Genomic DNA, 18,935 nt, shown 5'->3' on the forward strand with positions numbered 1-18,935 from the left:
CGTGCAAGCCTAGTCGTGATCGTCTTCCTCCGTTCCCGGACATAGCTGCTCGAGATCCCCCCGGGTTTCATAGCGACATCCGCAAAAGAGGCAATAGAGGTGCTCGTCCCGCAGCCTTGAAAGCGTCAGCTCGAGTCTCGTCTTCGCCTGTGATCGTACATGAAAGAACAAATGCAGACAGTCAGTATGTTGCCCGGTCAGATGCAGAGACCGAAGCCGGGATCAGGACTTACATCAAGCATGCAAAATGCCTGCGCCTCCTCTTTTCTCGCGCTCGCCTTCGCCTTGACCTCCGGCTCGACCTCTTGGCCCTCCCTCTCGAGCTCGGCCAGATCGGCTTCACCGCCGAAAGCGAACTCGAGCAGCTCGACGGCTTCCCGTGTTGCCGGATCCCTTTCGATTCTTTCTGTGAGCTGTCCTGGCGCCATGCTGACGTCGCTGCGGCCTGTAAGGATCGCCCAGAGGTTGGCGTCGAGCCAGATGGGGTTGTACAGCACGCCGTGGGCGCGGTCGAGCTCCTGCAGCGTCTTGCGGGAGCGCGAGAGGAGGCCCTCGATGTGGCGCTGTCGATGCTCGATCGAGACGCGGGAGCGGAAGTCCTCCATCTGCTGCTCGGCGGAAGGCATCGCATCCGAGGCGGCGGCGGCGGACGAAGCAGAAGCGGCGGCTGCGATGGCCGAAGAGACCGACGAGGGGGCTTGGGCTGTCGACAGCGATGCCCGCGGCACCATGCCGATGCCATGCCGTGTCCTGGCTGACAACCAGCGGTCGTCGATACGAAGCGGCTCTGTGAGCGCCGCGCTGCTGGTTTCCGCGACCTTGATGCGCTTGCTCTGTGGCGCCGACACGTGCTGCGGTGAAGATGCAGATGCCAGACCGGTCCCGGCACCCGCGATCGAAGCGCCCATCCTCGTTGTCGAGACACCGCCAGAGAGATAGTCGTCGTCTTGTGCCTGGTCATCCTGTGCCTTGTGCTTCGCCATTTCCTCTGCATCTTCGTCATCGCCGTCTGACATGCTATCGGCGCCTCGTCTGGCATGCAGCATATCGCCCTCCGCTCCTGCAGCTGCGTCGGCCTGGCTCTCGCCGTCCTCCTCGTCCTCGTCCTCGTCCTCGTCCTCTTCTTGCTCCTCATGCTCCTCGAGTGTGTCTTCATCCGCTGCTTGTCTCCCCAGAGCCATACCCCTCTTGTAGCCCATAGCCAGCATCATCTTCATCGCTGCGCTCCTGCCCTTGCCTGCGCTCGGAAGGCCGTCCTCGGTCATGTTTTCGAAGGGTCCGCTGCCCTCAGCATCGAGCGTCTCCCACATCCTCCGTCCATGCCTGTCGAGGGGCGGAAGTGCGTCTTCCCCTGCGCCAGCTACGATCTCGGCCTCGGCGAGCAGGTCTCTGTCCAGACCTTCCCTCCTAGCTTCCTCCTCGCGTTCCCTGAGGCTCTTGCGCGTCGAGGATGCGCTGGGCCGAGACCGATCAGAGGCGCGTGCCAGATGTTTCCTTCGCCTCTCGGAGTACGTCTCTGCGGGTGTAACGGAGGTAGAGGCTACGAGGAACTTGTCGGACATGAAGTCGTCCTCGTCGTCGTCCTCTTGCTCGCCGCTGTCCTTGGTGGCATGTTGCTGGGATGCCGGGTCGGAAGGAGCCTGGAGGTCGTCGAGGATCGACCTCGGATCGAAGCGCGGCTTGCTCGCCATTGTTCCCGATGCTGGCGGCCAAAGTAAAAGCGGCGGCGACGAGCGAGGAAGAGAAGGTGGCCGGGCAAAGGTAAGGAAGGTGTCGGTGATGGTCAGAGCGGAAGGAGAGAGAGAGGGTGGCAGAAAGGAGCGACACAACCCTGTTGAGCCTCCACTTTGGTTCGCCGCGGGCAGACAGACGAGCTGGCCGAGTTCCGAGCGCGCGACTTGCCCGCCAGCAGCTTCATCCGGGCCTTCCAGCCGCCGAATGATACATATCTCTTCGACACCTCACCGAGCATTGAACACGACTGATGCTGATTCTTCTCTCGCCGATGCGATGCTAGCTGTATTGCTACCGAAACACTCTACTCGGGGATCAAGTCCCAGACTGTCTTGGTCACATGCTCGTTCTTCCTCCTGGTGCCTCGCAACAGGCCCATGCGTGCAAGCTCGTTGACCGCCAGCGCAAAGCGGGCCTGGACGTCCGCCATCGAGGCATCGGGTCGCGACGAACCGCCACCGTTGAGCCGCAGCAGCCCCGGCCGCAGCGGTGTTCGCGAGAGCGCTGCCCGCGGCGTATGCTGCGCACGCGCACCCCTCCGCTTGCTCGGAGTGTCGAGCACGTCGGAATCGTCGTCGTCCTCGGAGCCATTGCTGCCCGAATCTTCACCATCAACCTCAGCATAGGATCGTTTGCTGGGATAGCGGCCCAGCGCTGCCTGCCGCTTGCTCCGGCGTCCGGACGGCGTCGCCGCCAAGAGATCGTCGTCGAGCCCCTCGTCGTCGTCGTCGTCATCATCGTGGTCGTCGCCATCATCGTCGTCCTCATCCTCCTTGCCCTCATCCTCGCCCGTCCCACGCTGCCCACCGTCCATACTGCGTGTAGACGGTCTGGCGCTGATGCTTCCGTTGCTCTGGTCTCCTGCTCCGCGCGGTCGAGTTGCCTGCGAGGCGTCCGACGGATCGACGCTTTGTTGGAATGCCTCGAACCAATCGGCGAGGCTGACGTTCTTGCCGCAGTCGCGGTACAGCTGGTAGGCCAGGCAGATGTCGGGCAGAGCGTCTTCAGCCTGCTGCGTGCCAGATGCTGCGTCGGACATTGGGTCGTCGAGGCTACCGAGGACCTCGAGGAAGGCACGAGGATCGCCAAGGGGCTGCAAGAGGCCGGCTCTGGGGCAGGCGTCGAGCATGGCCGCGGCGGAGTCGAATGAGTCGTGCCACCAAGTGTCTTTGATCAGCGCCACAACGCCCTCGGTGGTGGCACAGCCGTCGGTGAGCGCATCCCAGTTGAGGAAGGTCTGGACCTGGCTCGCTATCCAGTCAGTGACTTGGCGTTTGAGGCTGACGACCTTTTCCTCGGCCTCGAGGCGCTTCTGCACGCGCAGAATCCGATCCTGGTTCCTCTTCTCCCGTTCGAGAGCTTCGTCGGAATCAAGAGTGGCAGCGTCGAGGCCGGTCGCACCTCGGATCGCCGAGTCCTGGTTTCCCAGCTGATCGAAGCTCCGGCCAATGAGGTCCCCGCCGGCGTCGAGGATCAGCTGCGCCAGATTCTGCTGGAAGGTGCGCAGCGAAGCGAGAAAGTCCTGCATCTCTTCGAGCGCCAGGGAGTGGAAAGAAGCCTCAACAGAGGCTTGGCTGGACTCGATCTGGACTGACGGCCCGGCTTCGTAGCTCGCTTCGAGTGCTGCCACCTCGACCTCGGTGAAGAGCACAAAGTCGTCGAGGAATGTCTCGAACTCGCGGATCTGGAGTCGCCTGGCAGCGGTGCACAGTTTGCCCAGTCCATGCGACAGCGACAGCGAGTTGGGCAGGGGTCGGTTGTCGCTGTCCACGGCGCCCGAAGACGCCTGCAGGCACTGCGAGACGACCAGCGTCAACATTGAGGACGTCATCTCGGCCTCGCGCTGTTGCAGGAAGGCGTCGGATGCCGCAGCAGCCCGGAGCGCCGAGCCAGCGCTGTCGAGCTTGTGGAGAGTCTGAAAGCCGTGGGCCAGGAACTTGATCATGACTTCCTGTCGGAACGCCAGGACGTCGCGGATCATCTTGAGATCGGCGACCTGCTGCAGCACAAACGCATCGTCGGAAAGCATCCGCCGAACCTTGGACTTGGGACCGATCCCGAGCTCACCCTGAGCGCCTGCCCTGGCCAGCCACACGACCTCGGCGTCGTCAGCTTCGAGGAGGGCCAGCCGAAGCCTGGCGACGAGCTCCGTCGTCCAGCAGTCGGGGTTCAGCAGTGCTTCGCCACCAACGGAGAGGGAGGCGAAGGCCGACAGTGGGTTGCTGGTGAAGTGGTCGAACGTGGCGAATCGAACCGCATCGAGAACCGAGTCGAGGTCGGCGTCCTTTTCCCAGTACGACTGTCGGATGTACTCAAACGTCTTGCGGCCGATGGAGACGGGGAGGTGGCGGGAGGTGAGGAAGCCGTTGACCAGTTGCATCCACACGCCTTCCTTGTTTGGCAGGGCGAAGCGGGAAAAGTCCATACCCTGCAGCGTCGCCCTCGGGATGTAGGTGGTCCAAGGCGCCGGCGCGGCGGCGACCGACACGCCTCGGCGGCCCGCGCTCGGGGCAGCGCCAGTGGGGGAGCTGATGCCCAGGATCAGGACCAGCGTCGAGCCCGTGGCAGATGGGTCCGCCAGGCTCCCGTCTAGGTCCGTCGAAAAGGCCTGGAGCGATAGCAGCAGGTCGGAGAGCACCGCCGGCTCAACCGCTTCGATCGAGGGTAGATGCAGGACCAGATTGGGCCGCCGCATCGCTCCCATCTGGTCGGCCGGCTGCGTGCCGAAGCGCTTCATGTACCACGTCTTGAGGATCCGTAGATCAGCATCGGATCTTCCGCTTGCCGCGACAGCCTCGATCAGCGCCAGCTGCTCTTCGCCGGCCGATCCCTCGACGGCAAGCGTCTGCCCCTGCGCTTCACAGATCGACACCCCCTGCGTGATGAACCGAGCCACCAGAAGCCGGATCGCCGTTCCGAGCGACAGACATTCGCTCTGATCCAGAGTGACTGTGATGATGGGCGTGGATGCCTGGTCGGACGCGGCAAACGTTGAGATGTGCGACACCAGCCGGCGGGACAGAGACGAGAAGCTCGGCGTCGATGCAGCTGTCGCGGCATGCCAGGTCGATCGGCTGTCAGCTTCTTGCCACCGTCGGCCGATCAGCGGGGGGCCTCGGAACGCTACAACTCACATATCAAAAAGGCCGTTCGGAGCGCAGAAGGACCGGCCTCAGCTTCTGTACAGCCATCGAAGCCAGGGATGTACAGGTCGTCGCCTGCCGCTCCGTCCCGACCGGCCTCTGCGTTGCTTCCGTGGACGAGGAAGGCCTCGAGGTCGGAGAAGAGAGGCGCATAGATCTTCTCGATGCATCGCTGCAAGCCGGTAAGGGGGTCGACAAGGCGTCATCGTCGTCAGGAGCTTCTCACTTCACGCGAAATCGGGAGCATGACGCGGCGCTCACCTCAAAGAGCCAATCCAGCGAACGGATTGATCGGAGGTAGCCATGATATCTCAGCCTAGAGGCGATCGGGCCACGCTCGTGCTCCTCGAGCACGGGGAACGGAGAGCTGTCGGCGGCCTTCGCAGCATCCTTTCTTGCCCTCTTGCGCGGAGGCTTCCATGGTACGGTGTAGCAGGCGGTCGAGAGCGAGTCGAGCCGGTCGCTGGTAAGGTAGACCATCGTCGCAGCGGCCGTCTACCCGAGTGTCGGCGCCCCCCCGGTCTCGGGTCTACAAGCTCGAAGGGGACGAGCGGCAAGCCCGGGAATGGAGTACGATCGGCCTGCAAGCCGAGCGAGCGGCGCAGGAGGCTGGCGATGGACCGGATGGAGGATGCGGAACTTGGCCGGGTGCGGATGTTGGCGTGGGTGTTGGTGTTGGCTGCGAAGGGGAGAGTGAGTGTGACAAAAGCGCACGCACCCGCACCGACCACGCGTCAGGCAGGCAGGTCGCCCACAGGCGGTCAAACCGCCTGCTGCACACGGCCGTGCCGTGCCGCGGGTCAACGGCTTGGCGGAGGGAGGACGAAGGCTGGTCTCGTCGGAGCAGCGTACGTGTCTCTGATTGCCTGCCTGCCTGTCGGCTCCTCGACAGAAGGTGTACGGGGACCGGGAGCGACGACGGCAAATCCGTCGGCTCCAGCTGTCCGGCGAGCACCAGCTGGCTTGCTCGCTCGTCGTGCGCCTGCCCCAACGCAACGTCACCCGCGCGACGTCTTCCTCATGCGGAGTGTCGCGCGGCCAGTCTTCGGCGGTGTGAGGCAGGCAGGCAGGCAGGCAGGCAGGCAGGCAGGCAGGCAGGCAGGCAGGCAGGCAGGCAGGCAGGCAGGCCCAAGCGGCGACGCAGACTGCTTGCTTCTGGCGTGCCCGCGCCGGCGACGTCGCTGCGGTCGGAAGCGAGCGAGGCAGCACGAAGCAAGCAAGCAAGCAAAGGGCCGGTGCCAGGCCAGGCCAGGCCAGGCCAAGCTAGCTTGGCCGCGGATGTGATGCGTCGCTTCCGCATCTGACCTCCGCCCGACCCGTTTTGCTTGCTTGGGGGCGTCGGGGTTTTGGGTCCCAGAGAGATCCTTCGCTTTCCTGCTGAGAGCCGCGCCGCGCCTCCGTTTCACACGTCCACGGCACCGCACCGCACCGCATCCCACGCTGCTGCTGCCTACTCTACCTCCGTCACCGTCATCGCCCTCGCCACCACCTTCTCGACCACCACCCACAACTTCCGATCCGCCTTCCTCGCGACCTTCGCAATTCGCCGTCGCCGGTACCGCCAATCTCCATCCGCGGCCTCGGTCCAGATCGTCCGGCTCCCCCGTGTCGCGCGCATCCTCGGACAAGCGCAACCCATCCGGTCCTCCATCCGTCTCCAGCAGTCGCTGACCGAGGCTACTCCCACTCCTCTCGGGGTCAAGCTCGCACTATCGGCATGCCACGATCAACACGGAACTCGCGCGCGGCAGAGGCGGCGGTGGTCGAGCCGGCAGCTCCGTCCGAAGGCGGCAGCATCGCCTCCCGGGAACGCTCCGGGACACCCATCGACCACACGCAAGAGCTCATGAGGAGAGCGCAAGAGGCCGACGAGAACGTCTTTCTCTTTGTGCCCAACCTGATCGGCTATGCCCGCGTCGTCCTCGCCGCCCTCTCGCTCTACTACATGAAGGGGAACCCCAAAGTGTGCACCCTCCTCTACGGAGTGTCGTGCCTGCTCGACGCCTTTGACGGCATGGCGGCGAGGGCGCTGGGCCAGAGCACCAAGTTCGGCGCCGTCCTGGACATGGTCACCGATCGCTGCACCACCGCGTGCCTCCTCTGCTTCCTCACCGCCGCCTACCCTCGCTGCGCCGTCATCTTCCAGGGCCTCATCACCCTCGACTTCAGCAGCCACTACATCCACATGTACAGGTGAGGACCGCGGCGTTGCTCTTTCTTCCGGCTGACGACGGGCTGCCGACCTAGCCGAGATGTACTCACCAACCGACGCTTGTCTTTGCTGCCGCTCCCTTTGCCACGCCGCACGCAGCTCGCTGCTGACCGGCTCGGCCTCTCACAAGATCGTCACCTCGGACGTGTCCAAGATCCTGTGGTACTATTACAACGACAGCGTGAGTCTGCGATGGCGTCCGGTCCGTTCTTTTTGATGCGGCGGTGTGCCTGAGGCGTATCCGTGAACTGACCGACCGGTCCGCCCGCTTTTGCCGTGCTTCCCGCTCTTGCTGCCGCGCTTCCCACAGCGCACGCTGTTCATGTTCTGCGCGGGCAACGAGCTCTTCTTCGTCTGCCTGTACCTCATGGACTTCTACAAGCGGCCTCTGGGTCTCGAGATTGAGCCGCTCCTCTTTCTCGTTCCCAGCAGCCTCAAGGGGACGTGGCTGCTCCAGTTCATCATCAACGAGACTCCCAAGCTGAGCTGGCCTCAGATCGTGGGGGCCATCACTTTCCCGATCTGCGCCGCCAAGCAGGTCATCAACTGCGTCCAGTTCTGGAAGGCCGCAAAGGTCCTCGTTGGTAAGGACCTCGAGGAGCGGGCAAAGAGCCGCGAGAAGGCGGCCTGAGGCGGTTGCGCACCGGCCACGCTCGTCTACCTCGATCCGCAGGCCATCCGCATCCGCATCGCACCCATCCCAGTCGGATTCCTCCGAGCCTATTACGGCTTCCGTGGTGGAACTCCTCGAAGCCCACACCTCTGCCCCCCGCGCTCTGTACAGTAAGCCACTCTTAGGCGTTTCGCGGCCGGGCTTTCTTGCCCATTCACCTCTCCTACCTAGCTAGTACAACAACCAAGTGCCACCATTGCATCCTTTCCACGCGATGTTGCCCATTCGGCGGCGATTCGGGCTGTAGCGTGTTCGACGGGATGCTGCCCGCCGCCTGTGCGTCAGCCCCGGATATGAGCCGACCTGTGGACCGTGACCCCGAGGCCGCAGCGTCGAAGCGCACAAGCCCCTGCAGCCTTGCTCTTTGGTTGACTCACCACTACTACATCCAACGTACTCTCTCGACACCGTTACCATGTCGCAGCCCCTCGATGACCTCGAATTGTACTCTCTCGACACCGTTACCATGTCGCAGCCCCTCGATGACCTCGATTTCCCCCCCGACGATCCTCTCGATTTCCCCGATTCCATTGTCGGCGGGTCTGATGTCGAGGTCAAGCTCGAGTCTCGACAGGACCGATCCTCGCCGCTCGCGGATCCCTTCGAGTTCCTCGACGTCCGCTGCGACCGCTGCCTGCGGGACAGCATCACGCGCTGTGGGGTCGACCGCAGCAAGCGGCCAAAGGGCGTCATCTGCGACTCATGCTTTGCCAGTTCGTCGAGCTGCCGGGTCCGCGGTCAGCTCGTGTCCAAGCTGAGCCAACGGACAAAGGCGCCGCCCCTGCCTCCGCGGCCGATGCCGAGTCGAGCGGCAAAGTCGGCGGCCGACAGCGGCGTGCTGGAGTCTCTCGCCCGGGAGATGACTCCGTTCCCGCTCGAGGAGTTCCGCCGCTCGATGGCCGGGCCCCACTCGTCAGACATTGACGACGACGACGACGACGACGACGACGATGCAAAAGATGTGAAAGGTGGTGTTAGCGACGGGGCCAAGAGGGCAGGCGCCTCGACCGCGCGCCCCTCGCCGACCCGAAGGCATCTCGAATCGCTTTTGCAGGACCTACACCGGACCATAAAGGCCGCCAAGAAGGTCTCCGTCAACGCCGACGCCTCGAAATCCGACAAGCGCAAGGCGTATGGCCGAGCCCTCGTCGACATCGAGGCGCGGTGCCGCAAAGAGGCGGCCCGCTTCGGGATCAAGATAGGGCGCGAGCGGAAGTCAAAACAGCCCTAAGACCTTGTCACAAACAGAGTGAGTCCTCAGCAACCCATCGCCAGCGGTGCTTACTCCTCTCCATGGGAAGATCTGCTTAGGCTATTGTACAACGACTTCTGATCCGAGCCAGTCCTCCCACTAACTACTCGATCTCGATTGTATCCCCCCACTTGACCTTTCCGCCCTTGGCCCTGACCATCTCCTCGACTGTTTTCGGCTCGTCGGCGGTTTCGGTGAACCAGGAAAGATTGTCGGCGATGAGATGCCTGACGGGGGACCAGGGGAAGCAAGGGCCGGAGGATGAGCAGCGGGTTAGCCTCGGTTGAGCTGCAGCAGCGGTGGAGGGGGAGGGGAGCCACGCGGCGGCAGAGCCACGGAGCCACTCACCTGTTTTTGCATCCCGGGCACTGGACAATCACGATACCATGGGTGTACGATCGCTTGGCAAACTCGTGCGTGGAGCGGTGGCCGCAGTCGTCGACGCTGCAGGTGAAGGTGATGGAGAGGCGCTGCTGAATCTGGCCGATTGGCGTCCGCTCGCCGGTGACGGGGATCTGGGGTGCGGATTCGCCCTGCGTCGCCGCCGCCGCCTCCTCGTCGAGCTCCGGGATGCGCTTTTCGAGTCGAGCTGGGCTGGAGTGGAAGGGTCTCGCCGCGATCGGTCCTCTTGCCACTGCTGTCCAGGATGCTGGGCCTGCCCATGGCGAGGGCGGGGCGGCGGGGCGGGCAGAGAAGCGAGCCGTGGGTCGTGCGACGGCCTGGGCGATGTTGCGGGAGAGTGAGCGAGCGAGAGCCCGTTGCGGGCCGGCTACGTTTGCGAAGACCATGCCGAGTGCGTGTGTGGTCTATGTAGGAGATGCTGGGTTCGGTCCGAGACCAGAGGCGGTGGCAAAGATGGTCGTTGAACGAGAAGCAAAAGAGGCAGCTAGGATGGCCCGCCTTCTCTGCCTCACAGCCAGCGAGAGGATGTGGAGGGCGAAACCGCAAAGAAGCTTCTTGAGTCGAAGGTGGCCGCTGCCCGCCCCGCCTTCCGAGCGGCTGCCTCGAGTCCAAGATTTTCGCACGAGAGAAGAGGCGATCCCGTCTGAGCGAGGCCAGCCTAGGCCGGAGCAGGGCAATCGCTAGGGCTCCGCCTACACCGGACGCACCATCACCTGCCATCTACCATCGCCTCGTCTCGACCCACACACCTCTTTTTCGCGACAGCACTACCCACCGCCATGTTCCGTCAGGCAGCAGCATCGACATACAGGAGCGTCGCTCGCTCGAGCGCGCCCAAGACCGGCTCGTTCGTCCAGACCCGTCTGGCCTCGGGCGGATCCTCCTACAACCAGCCCACCGGTGAGTGCTCGACGGCCATCGAATGCATCCCCTTTCATAGCGAGCCGGAGCTGGATCTCACGCCTGAACGTCGCCTGCCTTTCGATCTACAGGTCACCTTTTCGCCGAGAAGGTCCGTACGCCCTGCCACGTCCCGGCCGAGCAACCTGCAATACAGCCACGGCTTTCGATCCAGGATCATGTCGCGCTGACGCTCCCTGCTCCGCCCCCGCCCTCCCATCTGCTCGTCCGCATACGACCGACCCACAGCCCCTTTCCAAGGGCCAGAAGCGCGTCAAGGAGGACTGGGAGAACATGTGGTACATTGGCATGTTTGGAGGCCTTGTCTTTGCGGGCGTCGTCCTCATGTTCAAGCCGGATACGAGGTCAGCCATCCTGTGCCAGCGGCTTCCCCGTTCGGTCTTGTTGTCGCTTGCTGTACTGACGACCTTGTACTGCTCTCGCTGCGCATCCTTCCGGCTCTCTCGATGCGACTGAAACAGCGTCCAGCCGTGGGCCATGGCCGAGGCCAAGAAGAGGCTCGAGGCGTCCGGAGAGGTGTGGCAGTACAAGCCCTCGCCCAACTCTGGCCACCCCAACGGCGCCTGAGCGTCCCTCCGAGGTAGCAGGAGCCGACCGACGGAAAGCGAAATGTTCCCCGACCCTGCGCGCAATGACCAAACTCGATACACTGCTGCGATCGTTGTACGGCAACTTCTGCCGGACTGGCCGTGGTCGGATTGACCAGACAGGGCTGCGACGAGGAGACCATGCCGCTGTTTGCTCGACGACTGTGCGAATCTTCCACGCTACCCTCGGGACGCATCAGACACAGATGAGCTCATCCTCGCACTGCCTTCGAAGCTGACTTGCAAGCCAAGCGGCCGGCCCTGGCCACGGGAGGCAGGGATTAGGACCTGGCCCCGATTGCACAGACGCAGCCCTCGTTTGCGATTCTTCGACGTCGGCTTTAGGCCCATGGTCGGTCTGGTCGAAGTGGACATCCGGCTGATTCGATAGAGGCCGCGGAAGAGGGCCGCGTGCAGTCAGACGGGCTTGGCCAGAGGGAGCCAAGCAGCGGTTCTCGGCGACCAACCCCTTCATCCGCCCATGAGAATGGGTCCAGGAACGAAGCTATCTTCCCAAAGGCCTTGCTTGAACCGATCAAGCTACAAAGGCGATGAACCACGCCTGCTACGCCTGCTGAGGCCGAAGCGTCCATGCATCTTGTGCGGCAGCCTCGATGCAGGGCGGGTGGCAGATGGGGAGCTGGTTGGGTGGAGCGAAAAGCCGGAACCGAGGCGGTGTGGCTGAGCCGCGGGCGTGGACCCTGCGTTGCCTCCTCTCGTTCCGCACCTTCCCAACCTTCGACCAGCATCGCCATACCTTCTTACCCCTCACGCTTGGCCGTAGCCGTCGTCTCGATTGCCTTATCCTTTCACCTCTCGTACCAGCTCTTCAGTTGAATCCGACACGATGGCTCTGACGCCCGGACAGGTCGACATTCACCCCGACTCCAAGCATGCCGAGGTCGACGTGACCCCTTACCTCTCGGCGCCCCTGCCGACTGAACCCGCAGCGGCTCGCGCGGAAGCGCTGAAGCTCATCGACCTTTCCAAGGAAGTCGACGACGAGCTGCAGCACCACCAGGCCACGCTGGCGTCCAACGGCGTCGGCCAGAGCTCCTCGCTCCTCGACGCCGAAGGGTTCCCATTGGCCGACAAGGACCTCGTCTCGATCCGCACCGCTCGTCACCGCATCGCCGTGCTGCACAACGACAACAAGGCTGTCAGGCAGAGGATCGAGAAGCTGCTCCAGCATGCCATCAACGGCGATCCTGCCGCGGCTCACGCTACCGCCACCGCTGCCGGCACCGCCACGCACCATGAGGCGCACAGAGAGCCGGCGCGGGAGCCCTTTGCACGAGTCGACTCGGTCTCGCCCGGAAGCCCCGCCGAGGCAGCCGTGAGTACAGCTGTGAAAGTCGCAGCATCGTATCGGCTCCTCATGCTGATCGTACACCCTGCTTCCGCTCTACTCGGCACATCGCAGGGCCTGCACGCCGGCGACCTCGTGCTGCGCTTTTCGACCATCGACAAGCCCAACAGCGACGGTCTGAGGGCCCTCGCGAGGCCCGGCGTGGTCAGAGACGGGGAAGCGATCCAGGTCGTCGTGCAGAGGACCATCACGGCCCCCTCGCATCGTCCCGAGAACATCACCCTACGACTCGTCCCTTCGAGCGCGTGGGGAGGCAGGGGCCTGCTCGGGTGAGTGGCCTCGTTGTGCCGTCCGAGGGCCAGAGCAACAACCTGCCGCTCTGCTTCCATACTGATGCGGCATGTTTCCTTCCCTCTGCTGCAGCTGCCACATCGTCCCGCTTTAATGGAAGGCTCGGGTGCAGGAGCAAGGCAGCAACAAGGCAAGCATCATCTACTGGCCCGGCCCAACCCGACCCGACTCACCGACACGGCTCTTCCCAGCGGACACGGGCAATCGCACCACACCGCACCGCATCGCAGCACACGCTCACGCATCTGTATTTGTACTCTTCTGCCGCCACTCGGCGCAAAAAGCAGCGGCCATCCGCACTCGACCAAGCCGCCGCGGCTGCCGATCTACACCTGCGCGACCGCCTGTCCATCAGCGCGAAGGTCGCTTCCCGCGGCCCAGACGAGCTTGCCGTCGGGGTTGATGACCTTCTGGATCATCTGGCCCCTTCCAAACTGGAAGCGGCTCCAACCGTCGACGAGGTTGACGTTGTGGCCCATGGCGCGCAGCTCCTCGACCACCTTGGGGTCAATGCCCAGCTCGAGGGAAACGTCCGACTGCTTGCCCTCGGGACCCTGCATGCCCGGTCCGATGCAGAAGCGTGGTGCGTCGAGCGCATCCTGCACGCTGAAGCCGTGGTGCAGCATGCTCAGCAGCACCTGGACGTGGCCCTGTGGCTGCATGAAGCCGCCCTGGTGGTTCCAGCAGAGGGGTGGCAAAGACAGGCGAAGAAGCGTTTAACGGGAGAGTGTTCCTTCGCAGCGATCCCAGGAGCGACGGGGACAGGCGTGGCGAGACTCACCATGACACCGTAGCTCAAGAACAGCTCGTCGCCGCGCAGCGCCATGGCCGGGATGATGGTGTGGTACGGCCGCTTGCCTGGCGCCACGCAGTTCGGGTGGCCCTCCTCGAGAACGAAGCCGGCGCCACGGTTCTGAAGCGTGAAGCCGCAACCCTTGGGCACTGCCGCGGTGCCGAAGCCGGCGTCTGGGGGAGGGGAGAAGAGTAACGGACAATTGGCGCGACGCTTAGCCGGTCAGCGACCTCACGGCAGGACGGTCTCATGACCCTAGGACCTTCCCTCTCAGTCGGGGGACCGCACCGCCTCGTGCACTCACAGTTCGAGTTGATAAACGAGCAGGCGTTGCCCTCGCCGTCGGTGACGCTAAAGTAGACGGTGTCGCAGGTGTTGGCCGGGCTGCCGTTGACGAGGTCGACGGCGGCCTTTTTGGGGTCAAAGAGCTTTGCGCGCTCGCGGAGGTAGTCCTTGGAAAGGAGGGCGTCGACGACATCGCGCGAGTGGTCCGGGTCGGCGACAAAGTAGCGCGTGTCGACAAAGGCGATGCGCAGGGCCTCGATGAGGGCGTGGAGGTACTCTGCGCTGTTGTGCGGGATCCGGGCGAGGTCACCCACCTTGCCCTCGTCCTGCAGCTCGTCGAGGATTCCCAGGGCCAGCAGCGCCGTGAGGCCCTGGCCGTTGGGAGGGCACTCGTAGACGGTGACGCCCTCCTTGCCCTCGAGGTCGCCCGCCTCGGCGGGGTGGTTGTAGGTGTACGAGATGGGCGTCACCTCTTCGGTGCCGCGCTCGAAGTGGGCCTCGAGGTCTCCGAGCTCCATCAGGCCGCCCTGCGACTTGATGAGCGAGACAATCTCCTCGGCGATGCGTCCCTTATAGAAGCCCTCCTTGCCCTTGGTGGCCAGCTCGCGGAAGGTGCGGGCGAGGTTGGGCATGCGCATAATCTCTCCGGCCTTGGGCGCCTTGCCCTTGAGCAGCATCTCTTCGGCGTTGGGAGAGGCGGCCTTGATGAGCTTCTCGGACCGGCCCCAGAGGTAAGCGGTGCTCTCGTGGATCGGGTGGCCATTCTCGGCGAGGCGGATGGCGGGCGCGAGGACGTCGGAGAGCGAGACTTTGCCGCTGCCGAGCTTTTCAACGGTGTCGACCCACGCGCTGGCGGCGCCGGGTACGGTGACGGAATGCAGGCTGTTTCCGGGGATCTCCTTGCCGCTGATGCCTGCCTCGCGGAGTCTGTCGAGGGTCATGGCTTTCGGTGCGCGTCCGGAACCGTTGAAGGCGCGGACCTTTTTGGCCTTGGCGTCGTAGAAGAGGCAGAAGGCGTCGCCTCCGATGCCCGTGTTGCATGGCTCGGTGACGTTGAGCGCGGCGGCGACTGCGACCGCTGCGTCGGCGGCGTTTCCACCCTGGTTTAGAACCTCGATGCCCGCGGACGCGGCGAGGGGCTGCGAGCAGGCGACCATGCCCTTTGTGCCCATGACGGTGGAGCGGCGGGAGCTGAAGCGCATGAACTCGGGGTTGTGGGCCGGATCCGTGACGCTCCAGTCGAAGCGAGAGCGGGACGAGGTGGTAGACGACATGATGACGGTGGGCAAAGGGCGGTGGAGATGCAGGGAGGGGCGGAGCCGAGCGATGGGTATAGACGAGAGAGGCGTCTCCCGGAGCAGGAGTGGTCGAGGTTTTATAGAGAAGACGGCGATGGTGGTAATGGCGACGAAGATGGTGGTGGCAGCGAGACTGAAGAACGAGAGGTAGAGAGAGAGGGAGCGACCGAGGCGAGAGGTCGATCTTCTTTCAGATCGCGTGTCTGTGCGAGCGGGCGAGCGAGCGAGCAGAGGGGCGGATTGCGGGGGAAGGCAGCGGCGTGGGGACGGCATCGGCGACTGGCTCGGCCCGCAGCTCGGCCAATTCCTCTTCGCTTGGTGCAGCCGCTGCGTCTTTTCCGCTCAGACCTTTGCCCGCCCAACGCCGCCAGGGCCACGCACGGAGCACGAGCAGCCGTCAGCCCTCTAGCTCCTCCACCCGCACCGCCTGGCCTTGCCTACTCTTCACCTCTTCGGGTCGACCGGCGGGCTGAACACCAGCATCGGGTCGCTTCCGATGCACGACATCTCCTGTCGGATCACCCGCTCATGGTAGAGGGGCAAGGGTAGCTTACGAGCGGATCGAGCCCGAATAACGCGGCACCGTCGACGACCAAGGGGCCGGCGACGTGGCCCCAGGGCTTGCGAGACAAGGAGGTCGTGGGCCTCTTGCTCGCGACTGCGAGCCGATGCTTCGGAGCAAGGCCCTCCGCACTTGATCACCTACTTCGCCTCGAGCCCCCCTTCGGATGGCGTCGGCCATGAAGCCGTCCATCTCGACGTGCCACGGATGGCTGTCTCGGAGACTCCGAGTCACGACACCGCTCTGTGATCGCTTCCATCGGATCACCCGAGCATCGATATCGCAGTCCGCCATCGAGGGGGCTTACGCGTCCTTCATCGAGCCAACCCTAAGTAGTTAAACAAAAGTCACTTCAGTCCCGACGACCACGTTCCTTGCTGCGCGCACCATCGACCTTCCACGAAGTCCGCACTCAAAGGCGAAGGTAGTCAGATGCCTCCCACCATGGATCACGAAAAGCGCCGCCAACAGGCAGGCTACGATGCCATCGACCTGCCGCCGCCCGGTACCCATGCCGCGCCTCGCTCCGGAGCAAAGGCCAGCTGGCGCTTCCTCGTCGCTGCACTGCTCTGCTTCACCTTGCTCACATGGCAGTCGGACAGGGTATGCAAGCACGACGGCAATCACCACAGCCACCACGGAGGCGCACTCAAGCCAGAAGACCAGACCGACTTTGTGAGTGGGCCGCATCGCCGTGCCCAAGCGTCGCTGCGGTGGTAACTCGATGTGCAAGCACGCTGACCCCGACGATCTTGTTGGCTCGCTTGCCTCTCCCCCGATCAGACCAAGAGCGCTCGCGGTGAGATCGACTGGTACGACTGCGGCGACAAGGACAAGTTCCCGCATCCCTTCCAGTGCGGCCGCCTGAAGACGCCGCTCGACTACACCAACCCCTCCGACGAGCGCAACGCCTCAATCGCCGTCGTCTTCTGGCCGGCCGGTGCCGGGAAGACACCCAAGCACGATATCCTGGGGTCCATCCTCACCAACCCGGGTGGTCCGGGCGGTTCGGGCGTCGACTTCCTCACGCGCAAGCCAAAGGGCAAGCGCACCTCCCTCGGCGACCTATACGACCGCGTCATGCGCCGCCGCTACAACATCGTCTCGTTTGACCCGCGCGGCATCGAAAGGAGTTACCCGACCGTCGACTGCTACAACAGCACGCGCAACAGTCACCTCTCCCAGCTCCAGATGTCAACGCTTGGCGTCGCGGGAGCTCGGCCCAACTCGCTCGAGTCCGAGTACGGCGCCCAGATCTCTCGCGGCGAGTTTGGCTACAAGCTCTGCGCCAGCGACCCGGTCCGCAAGGAGCTGCTGCGACACGTCAGCACGGCCGCCGTCTCGCGCGACATGCAGCTCCTCCACCGCGCCCTGGGCGACGACAAGATCAACTACTGGGGCTTCAGCTACGGGACCGTCCTCGGCTCGACGTACGCCGACATGTTCCCCGACGACGTCAATCGCCTCATCATTGACGGCGTCGTCGACGTGCCCAACTACTACGCCGGCCTCTGGTCCGACGCCTTTGTCGACATCGACGCCGAGTTCGACGCCTTCTTCGACGAGTGCGCGCGCGCCGGCGCCGAGGCGTGCAAGCTGGCCAGCCACGGCGGCGATGGCAAGCAGCTGCGCCAAAAGTACCTGGCCAAGCTTGACGAGCTCAAGCTGCACCCGATGCCTGCCTTTGACGCCAAGCACCCGCAGCTGCTCACCTACAGCCAGGTGTTTAGCGCCATGTTCCACTCGCTCTACGTGCCCGCCCGCTGGCCCGAGCTGACGTCGCTCCTCGATCAGATCCTGCGCGGCAACCCGAGCCCCTTTGTCGACGTTTACGGCGACCAGCCCTACAACGCCTCGAGCGCTCCCCGGACACCGTGGGCGCAGGACGCCATCGCGGCGGGCGACGTCGTCCATCCGCCGGCCAACCACACCTGGTCGATCGACGAGTACGCAGAGTGGCTGCGCTCGACCCTCTCCGACTCGAGCGAGATGTTTGCGCCCATGTTTGGCCAGATCGCCCTCTCGGGCCTCGTGACGTGGAAGACACGCTCCGTCGACCGCCACTTTGGCAACTTTACCAGCACCACGTCGTTCCCGTTGCTCATGCTCGGCAACGACTTTGACCCCGTCACGCCCGGCCGCAACGCCGACCTGATGGCGTCCAAGTTTCCGCGCGCCGTCGCCGTCCATCGCAGCGGCTACGGCCACTGCTCCCTCTCGATGCCCTCGCGCTGCATCGACAAGGTCGTGCGCGACTACTTTGTCCACGGCATCGTGCCGGAAAAGGGGACGAGGTGCGAGACCGACCAGGACAAGCCCATCTTCCCGCTGCCCGGCAAGGAGCGCGAGGTGCGGGCCAAGTCGAGCAGGCCCGAAGACGAGGACGAAGAGGAAGAAGCGCTCAAAGCACTGCAGGACATCGGTGCCGCCGTGGCCGAGGTCAACATGCGCCATGGCCGCGTTGCCGGCCGTTGATGTGCATCTGCGGCTTCCGATCGTGTGCGTGTTTCCCTCGTTTGTTTCAGCATGTCTTCTACCCGCGTCGTATCTCGTACGTTCTATCGCTCGTTGGCCCATCACGGAAGGGCGGGGAGGATTTTGGCCTCGCACTCCCCGAAACCGATGCAGAACCCATCGCCTTCAACCTTGGCCGTCATGCGGACCGAGTCGCCGTCCTCGAGGAAGGTGCGTTCGACGCTGTTTGCGTCGATCCAGGAAGAGGCGTCCTTGCCGTCCACGAGGACCTCGCCCTGACTGCCGACCTTGACGGCGGGCGTGGCGGTAAAGAGGCGGAACGACCTTTTGCCGCCCTCGGATTTCTCGAGGAGCGAACCGTAGCCCTCTGTCCCCGGCGCCGAGAGTGTACCGGTTCCGAGCACGTCTCCCGGCCGCATGGTGCAGCCGGTGGTGGTGTGGTGCGCCAACATCTGGGCCGGAGTGAAGTAGGTGTGCTTGACTGAGCTCTTGGCGACGGTGGTATACACCTCTCCGCTGGCCTGGGCGGGTCGGATCTCGACCTTGAGCGGCACATCAAAGTTATACCCGTCGACGTCCTCGAGGTAGGACAGCAGGGCGGGTTGGTGGTCGTACTGCGGCGCCTTGAACGGTTCCAGCGCCAGCAGGGGGACGATCCAGGGCGAGACGGTGGTGCAGAAGTTCTTGGAGAGAAAGGGGCCGAGCGGCACATACTCCCACGCCTGGATGTCGCGCGCAGACCAGTCGTTGAGCAGGAAACACCCGAAGAGATGTTTCCGCGCCTCGGAGGAGGACAGGCGTTGGCCCGGCTTCGTGGCGCTGCCACCGTAGACCTGACAAGGGGGGGGGGNGGGGGGGGGGCGGGGCACGACGAGACGGCGGGCCGGTAGGTACTACGTAAGGTAGGACGGAACGAAACGAAGGACGTCCGTGGACGG

General features: G+C 64.1%; 10 protein-coding genes across 10 annotated transcripts in view; 5 read left to right on the forward strand and 5 right to left on the reverse strand.

The window, feature by feature from the left end:
- Positions 1–9: 9 nt before the first annotated feature.
- PFL1_00241 (uncharacterized protein) lies at positions 10–1,691 on the reverse strand (the record flags this gene model as incomplete). Its single annotated transcript, XM_007877738.1, has 2 exons — positions 10–147; positions 234–1,691. The coding sequence occupies 2 exons, from the start codon at positions 1,689–1,691 to the stop codon at positions 10–12; spliced, it is 1,596 nt and encodes a 531-aa protein (XP_007875929.1).
- A 347-nt stretch (positions 1,692–2,038) lies between these two features.
- On the reverse strand, positions 2,039–5,357 carry PFL1_00242 (uncharacterized protein; the record flags this gene model as incomplete). Its single annotated transcript, XM_007877739.1, has 3 exons — positions 2,039–4,782; positions 4,869–5,049; positions 5,139–5,357. 3 exons carry the CDS (start codon positions 5,355–5,357, stop codon positions 2,039–2,041), a joined length of 3,144 nt encoding a protein of 1,047 aa, XP_007875930.1.
- Positions 5,358–6,594: 1,237 nt separating this feature from the next.
- PFL1_00243 (uncharacterized protein) lies at positions 6,595–7,720 on the forward strand (the record flags this gene model as incomplete). The annotated part of the gene is made up of 3 exons (XM_007877740.1): positions 6,595–7,070; positions 7,189–7,270; positions 7,400–7,720. The coding sequence occupies 3 exons, from the start codon at positions 6,595–6,597 to the stop codon at positions 7,718–7,720; spliced, it is 879 nt and encodes a 292-aa protein (XP_007875931.1).
- Positions 7,721–8,177: 457 nt separating this feature from the next.
- Positions 8,178–8,993, forward strand: PFL1_00244 (uncharacterized protein; the record flags this gene model as incomplete). The annotated part of the gene is made up of 2 exons (XM_007877741.1): positions 8,178–8,723; positions 8,817–8,993. 2 exons carry the CDS (start codon positions 8,178–8,180, stop codon positions 8,991–8,993), a joined length of 723 nt encoding a protein of 240 aa, XP_007875932.1.
- A 124-nt stretch (positions 8,994–9,117) lies between these two features.
- On the reverse strand, positions 9,118–9,802 carry PFL1_00245 (uncharacterized protein; the record flags this gene model as incomplete). Its single annotated transcript, XM_007877742.1, has 2 exons — positions 9,118–9,241; positions 9,363–9,802. The coding sequence occupies 2 exons, from the start codon at positions 9,800–9,802 to the stop codon at positions 9,118–9,120; spliced, it is 564 nt and encodes a 187-aa protein (XP_007875933.1).
- Positions 9,803–10,195: 393 nt separating this feature from the next.
- PFL1_00246 (uncharacterized protein) lies at positions 10,196–10,904 on the forward strand (the record flags this gene model as incomplete). Its single annotated transcript, XM_007877743.1, has 4 exons — positions 10,196–10,316; positions 10,409–10,428; positions 10,566–10,681; positions 10,799–10,904. The coding sequence occupies 4 exons, from the start codon at positions 10,196–10,198 to the stop codon at positions 10,902–10,904; spliced, it is 363 nt and encodes a 120-aa protein (XP_007875934.1).
- Positions 10,905–11,771: 867 nt separating this feature from the next.
- PFL1_00247 (uncharacterized protein) lies at positions 11,772–12,678 on the forward strand (the record flags this gene model as incomplete). Its single annotated transcript, XM_007877744.1, has 3 exons — positions 11,772–12,260; positions 12,348–12,562; positions 12,657–12,678. The coding sequence occupies 3 exons, from the start codon at positions 11,772–11,774 to the stop codon at positions 12,676–12,678; spliced, it is 726 nt and encodes a 241-aa protein (XP_007875935.1).
- A 232-nt stretch (positions 12,679–12,910) lies between these two features.
- On the reverse strand, positions 12,911–14,936 carry PFL1_00248 (uncharacterized protein; the record flags this gene model as incomplete). The annotated part of the gene is made up of 3 exons (XM_007877745.1): positions 12,911–13,255; positions 13,366–13,550; positions 13,682–14,936. The coding sequence occupies 3 exons, from the start codon at positions 14,934–14,936 to the stop codon at positions 12,911–12,913; spliced, it is 1,785 nt and encodes a 594-aa protein (XP_007875936.1).
- A 1,018-nt stretch (positions 14,937–15,954) lies between these two features.
- Positions 15,955–17,997, forward strand: PFL1_00249 (uncharacterized protein; the record flags this gene model as incomplete). The annotated part of the gene is made up of 2 exons (XM_007877746.1): positions 15,955–16,197; positions 16,306–17,997. 2 exons carry the CDS (start codon positions 15,955–15,957, stop codon positions 17,995–17,997), a joined length of 1,935 nt encoding a protein of 644 aa, XP_007875937.1.
- A 101-nt stretch (positions 17,998–18,098) lies between these two features.
- PFL1_00250 (uncharacterized protein) overlaps positions 18,099–18,935 on the reverse strand; it is a gene marked incomplete at both ends in the record, with an annotated part of 1,763 nt that continues 926 nt past the window's right edge. The window contains one exon of the mRNA XM_007877747.1: positions 18,099–18,830. Within this exon, the coding sequence (XP_007875938.1) occupies positions 18,099–18,830 (732 nt within the window). The remainder of the gene's footprint in view (positions 18,831–18,935) is intronic.

The sequence above is a fragment of the Pseudozyma flocculosa genome, assembly GCF_000417875.1.
Source record: "Pseudozyma flocculosa PF-1 unplaced genomic scaffold scaffold00001, whole genome shotgun sequence".
Classification (NCBI taxonomy): domain Eukaryota; kingdom Fungi; phylum Basidiomycota; class Ustilaginomycetes; order Ustilaginales; family Ustilaginaceae; genus Pseudozyma; species Pseudozyma flocculosa.